This window comes from Puntigrus tetrazona, chromosome 6, assembly GCF_018831695.1.
Source record: "Puntigrus tetrazona isolate hp1 chromosome 6, ASM1883169v1, whole genome shotgun sequence".
In the NCBI taxonomy this organism is placed as follows: Eukaryota; Metazoa; Chordata; class Actinopteri; order Cypriniformes; family Cyprinidae; genus Puntigrus; species Puntigrus tetrazona.
Window position 1 is genome coordinate 6,431,968 of NC_056704.1, and position 5,383 is coordinate 6,437,350.

A 5,383-nucleotide genomic window follows, 5' to 3' on the forward strand; every position below is an offset into this window, starting at 1 on the left:
TTTTTTTTTTTTTTTAAGAATTATCATTAATCTTATTATTTTAGAACGTGTTAGTATTTTCTTTTGGTTATATTGGTCACAATAAACTTTCTCTGGATTTTTTAAAGGGGTTTGTTTGCTTTACCCGTGTCCCAGATCCAGACTTTGTGTTTTAAAAGCTGAAAATATATTTCAAATTTTACATTTAAACTGTGTAAAATAAACAAACACACAGTGAATTAAACATCAATCATGAAACGTGCAAATACCAATCCATAAATGTTTTCAAAGCTTGTAAACATGTCAGCTCAAGTATTTCCATTTTTGCTAAAAAAGTAAGTAGCAGTCATTTTGTGAAGATTTCCAGTCAGATTGTAAATTTGATGTTACAGTGTGTCACCTAAATCTTTAGTCATTTCCAACTCAGAATGCTCTTAAAGTGCATAATTTGGTGTGCTGGAATTGCATGGTGTTAGGAGTTTTACAATAAATGAATCTTGGGATCTCGTGTACTATTGGGACACATTAGTGGACACATTATTCTACAGGACTAAAAGTGCCATAGTTGACAAAACACTTTTTACTCTACTTTTAATGAAATCCACACATTTATTAATTAATCTTTATTTTCCGTTTAGCCACTCTGCATGATAACGTGGACATAACCTGTTTTGTCTTGCAGTTTTCCACTCAAACGGTGCATTATTATGCCTTTTTAAACTAATGCAATATGTTTCCAAACCCAGTGACTTCATTAGCCAATTAAAGATTTCTGTAGAATTCTCGTTAGTTTGAACATTTGCGCTGCTCACTGCAGTTCTTCCTTTGTTTACACCCTTCCTTTCTCAGTCATTTATATATCACTTCATGTGACACTTCCTGTTCATTTCCCAAATATTTATCTTTGTGGCTCTTCTACTTTCTCCGCTCCTGTCATTTGTTTTGTTTCTTTTGTCTTTTTTTCTTTCTCTCCACCTATTCCTCTGCCTGTCGTCGGATGCAGCCAAACGTAGGGCATGGAAACTAAATCGCGTCGGTAGTCTGCGCAACATTTACAGCAGTGCCTCCAATGCTGAAGGTAACTAGCTCCAGAAACCAGACCAGGGGGAAGTCGACGTACCCCACTTTTACTTTAAGACAAGCCCCTCACACGTGCGGTGAGACCCCATGAATATGCTTGATCCTTCTGTCCTCCCTGATCGTTCACCCCCCCACAACATTTCCTGCACGCCACTTACGTGTTTTAGAGCATGAAGCAATTGTAAAATGATGCTTTGCTTTTATAATCGTGCTTGTAGGTGTAGAAGTGTCGTGTTTGAGTATCGACGATTTAGTGAATTGGATGATGTCGTTTAGTGATATTGCACTCATCGTGGGAGGTGTCATGTGCGCTTTGGCCCCATCCCCTTTCCACGCCCCTCTTTCCCGTGACTCCACCCCTCCCCTGCTTTATTTATTTGTTCCCATTTTTCCCTGGATGTGAATAACTCCTATAATATTTGCCAGGTTATTAATGCTGGATGCTTGAAAGGGGAGGGGATAATATGGGAATTAATGACCTGTGTCACAAAGCAATACTGTGTGCTTTGACATTTCGCTCGGTTAATTTGTGTTTCCAACCATTCAACTCTTCCACTGTACCCCCGAGCACTGCCGTCTGAGCCGCGTGGAGGTAACACCCCCTGCCTCATTTCTGTTCACGCTGCGTTCTTGCTTTTCCGAGTTGATTGTGTGCCGTTTGTCGGTAAAGGTTGCCTGTGTCAGAGTTCACATATTTCCTCGCCGCTGCAATATTGCAGCGCAAGAACAGAAAAGCTTGAAAGTGATTGGATACTTTCAGTCTAAATTGTGCGAAACATAATGATTGCCCTATTAGTGGCTTGTGGAATATTGAGAGCAGTACCAGGCGCCCGATGAATGATAGCTGCCCCGTTTTAAAGTTTAAGGGCGAAATAGAGGGGAGGGGTGGCAAGTCTGATGCCCTGTCATCGCAGTTTTTGTATTACACAATTGTTTTCTTATTAATTGTTTGCTAAGGGGAGGAGGCGGAGCCAATCTTCACATTTGCCTCCAAATATCGTCTTTCTGCATTGTTGCTTTTCATAATTGTCAAATACCGCCCTCTCCCCAACAGCACTGCGATTTAATTAGGGTGAGAACATTGCTGCTGACCCCAGAGGGCCCGGTGCCTTTGAAGGGTGGGTCCAATCTAGGCTGGGATGCTCCAGTGATCCCACCAGCCCCCAAACCTTGCAAATGTTAATAAAAAAACCTTTAAATGAATAAATAATAGGCCCAGGCTCCCCAGCCACTTTTTGTTGATGTTTCCAGTTTGACTTTTGCTGTAAATGAGCACATTTTCTAATGTCTTGCTTGTTCCTTTGAACCAGAACAGGAAAGATCTCTCTCCCTACAGTTTCTTTTCTTGGGCCAGAAAGGTTTAAGCTCTCCCAACTGCCAAGCATGTCTTTCCATAAAGGGAGGAATTTGGGGATTTGAACACAAGGCTCTTTGACAGCGGTGAGGGCAGCCGGTGGCCCTGCGGGACCTTTGATATGACTTGTATGATAGGAGTGCAATTAGGCCTGTGATTGACTGAAGGAGAGGAAATGGTGTGGCTGCACAGATTTCCCGCTGATTAAACTTGTGAAATGGCCTCACAGGGAGACGATTCCAAGAGCTGTCTCAGAACATCGCATAGCTGGAAGAGAAGTCTCACAGACAAATGAGGGTTAAAGACTTGTTAATGTAATGAAGAACAAATAAGCTATGAATCCGATGGACAAATTTGTTTTTAACTTGCTTTTATCTGAATGATTGATTCACGGAGCCTATCAGACTATCAGCATGAAATCCGGTCTGTATTACAGCTTATTCTAGCAAGACCTTCCCACTTAAGGCCCAGACGCACCAAACCAACATCAAAGAACTAGTGGTGACTAAAGCTGACTGGTGTGTTGCATCGCATTGCCTGTGTCTGGGCTGAGAAGGTGCAGCCGACAGCCTCCTTTTATGTATGTGTAGAACATAAATGATGTGTCTGCGTGAGAGAAATCTCAGACTGTGGATACACAAAGTGTGAGCAAAATCGTCTTTGTGGGGCCAGTTGACTCCCGAATTTGTCGCTTCTGCTGCCATCATATCGTGGATATTAATAGGAAATGTTACTTGAGCAACAAATCAGCATGATAGAGTGATTTCAAAGGGATCAAGTAACTGCTCAGCTTTGGAAATTGCAATGACATTTTAAGATATATTCAAATAGAAAAAAAGGATTTTAAATTAGAATAATATTTTTGATCGTCCTTGTTGAGCATAAAAAATCTTTCCAAAGCATCAGGTAAATCTTAATTTTCCGTACTGTTAGTGTAGGTTTATCTTACAGGGGTGCCAGCTGTCCATGGGAGAATACGTCGAAGAGTTTATACTAGAATGGCAGAGTTTCCAGGTTGTTTCCTGTTCCTGTTTCTCATTGGCCTTGCGGATGCCATTGGGAGCGTGGGGTTTTCCACTTCGTGTGGCATTTTGGCCTTAGGGATGCCTCTTTTGTGTGTGTGGAGGGTTATTACTTCCCTGATTACTTCTTCATTATGTAATTGAGAGTAAATTATAAACAGAACGTGTAAAGTGTGTGATCTCTTTCTGCCTCAGATCGTGTTTCGGGTGGGATCCCTTTGATTGTGACACACCAGCACATCTCTTCAATGCCGGTTCTCTGTTCGAGCCATCTGCGTGCCCCTTCCATTGCTGTCCCCTCTGATCACCCAGTCAATGGCCTTTTGTTCCTAACACTTTCCAAATGTTGACCCTCAGTGCCGTTAAATAACCTCCTTCCATCTCTCCGTACTCTAGCTCCAGAGATAAACTCTTGAAAAGGGGGCTCTCGCTCTCACTCTCTCACACGCTCACACACACATTTTTCTAATTGTCTCGTGATTGGCCCATTAACCTAACCAGGGCCCTGGTTAGCAGATCCATATGTCAGTTTGCCTAGGGAGCGTTGTGGACAGGACCAGCCGCACAGTTGGAAAGATCGGGACTCTGGTCTGGTTTGTAATTAGTGGCATATCCTGACAGGGGTCACGGGGCAAGCCCCCCGGGTCAAGGGTTACGGAGTGTGTCCCACAGCTAACAGGTGCTCTACGGGGGCGAGAATCCTACCTTGTGAATTTTGTTCTTGAACAGTACAACCAAAGTGTCTGAGTTCATCATATGATTTTATTAAGATGCACTGACAAAATTGTAACTCATAAAATGTTAAAGTTGCTTCAGAAGCTGTGTTGTTGTATCTGTCGATTAGTAATCATCTTGACTTTTTTCCTCCTATCTGATCTAGAACAAGAGGACAACTTTGAGTTCATCATCGTTTCTCTGACGGGACAGACCTGGAATTTTGAGGCGACGTCCTACGAGGAGCGGGACGCATGGGTTCAGGCCATTGAGAGCCAGATTCTGGCAAGTCTACAGTCCTGTGAAAGCAGCAAACAAAAGGTAGAGATTTTACACATAGTAAATGTATCACTTACAGTTTCCATTAATATATGCAAAAGACACAAAAAATGCAATTTATACATAGAGTAACCCAAATACATCTCTTCTATACAGGGATGGGAAAATTCAAAAAGGGCAACAAGCCTCACCGCTACATTTAATTTGAATCTTTTGTTTTCCAACAATATGATATATACGCTTTTTACAATACATATTCCAAAGCAGTTTTATGACTGCGTAATTATAACGATGATGATGATGATAATAATAATGTATATATTTCCCTCTCCTCCTTATTTGCTGACGTACTTTCTAATCAAAGTGCTGATGTTGTATCATGCACAAAAGATAATTAAAATTCAACACATCGTTGTTCTATGACTAAATATATGTACATATGAACAGTATGTGTATCATGCTTACGTTCTTGCACACATTTAGAAACTGTAATTACTTTCATTCTAATATTACCCTTTTGCAGTATTACATTCCTGCTTCACAGCTACAGTCTTAACTCTCAACCCACTGTGTGTTTATGCCTCAGGCCAGGGCAAATTGCATTTCCCTGGACCTTGTACAGAGTGCCTCTTATTCTTTTTATTTAGCTCCCCTTCTTTCCCCGCTTTTGAATCTCATTTCAGCATGAAATGCAGGGTGAAATGTTGCTGTGTAGTCAAGAATTGTCTAATGATGCTTCATAATGTGCCTTAAAAGTCATTAACATTCAAATAAACTTTAACTTGCATGAATGTCCCCACAGTCTCGTCTGAGCAGCCAATCAGAAGCCATCGCTCTGCAGTCTGTCAGGAACATGAGAGGAAACACGCGCTGTGTGGATTGTGAAGCCCAGAGTGAGTTTTGTTATAAACTGAGATCTGCATGCATTTTGTTAAGATGTACTGATCTATATATA

General features: G+C 41.4%; 1 protein-coding gene across 1 annotated transcript in view; it reads left to right on the plus strand.

The window, feature by feature from the left end:
* LOC122346782 (arf-GAP with GTPase, ANK repeat and PH domain-containing protein 1-like) overlaps window positions 1-5,383 on the plus strand; it is a 34,796-nt gene that overhangs the window by 21,614 nt on the left and 7,799 nt on the right. The window contains exons 9-10 of the mRNA XM_043241636.1: window positions 4,316-4,470; window positions 5,231-5,321. Of these exons, the coding sequence (XP_043097571.1) occupies window positions 4,316-4,470; window positions 5,231-5,321 (246 nt within the window). The remainder of the gene's footprint in view (window positions 1-4,315; window positions 4,471-5,230; window positions 5,322-5,383) is intronic.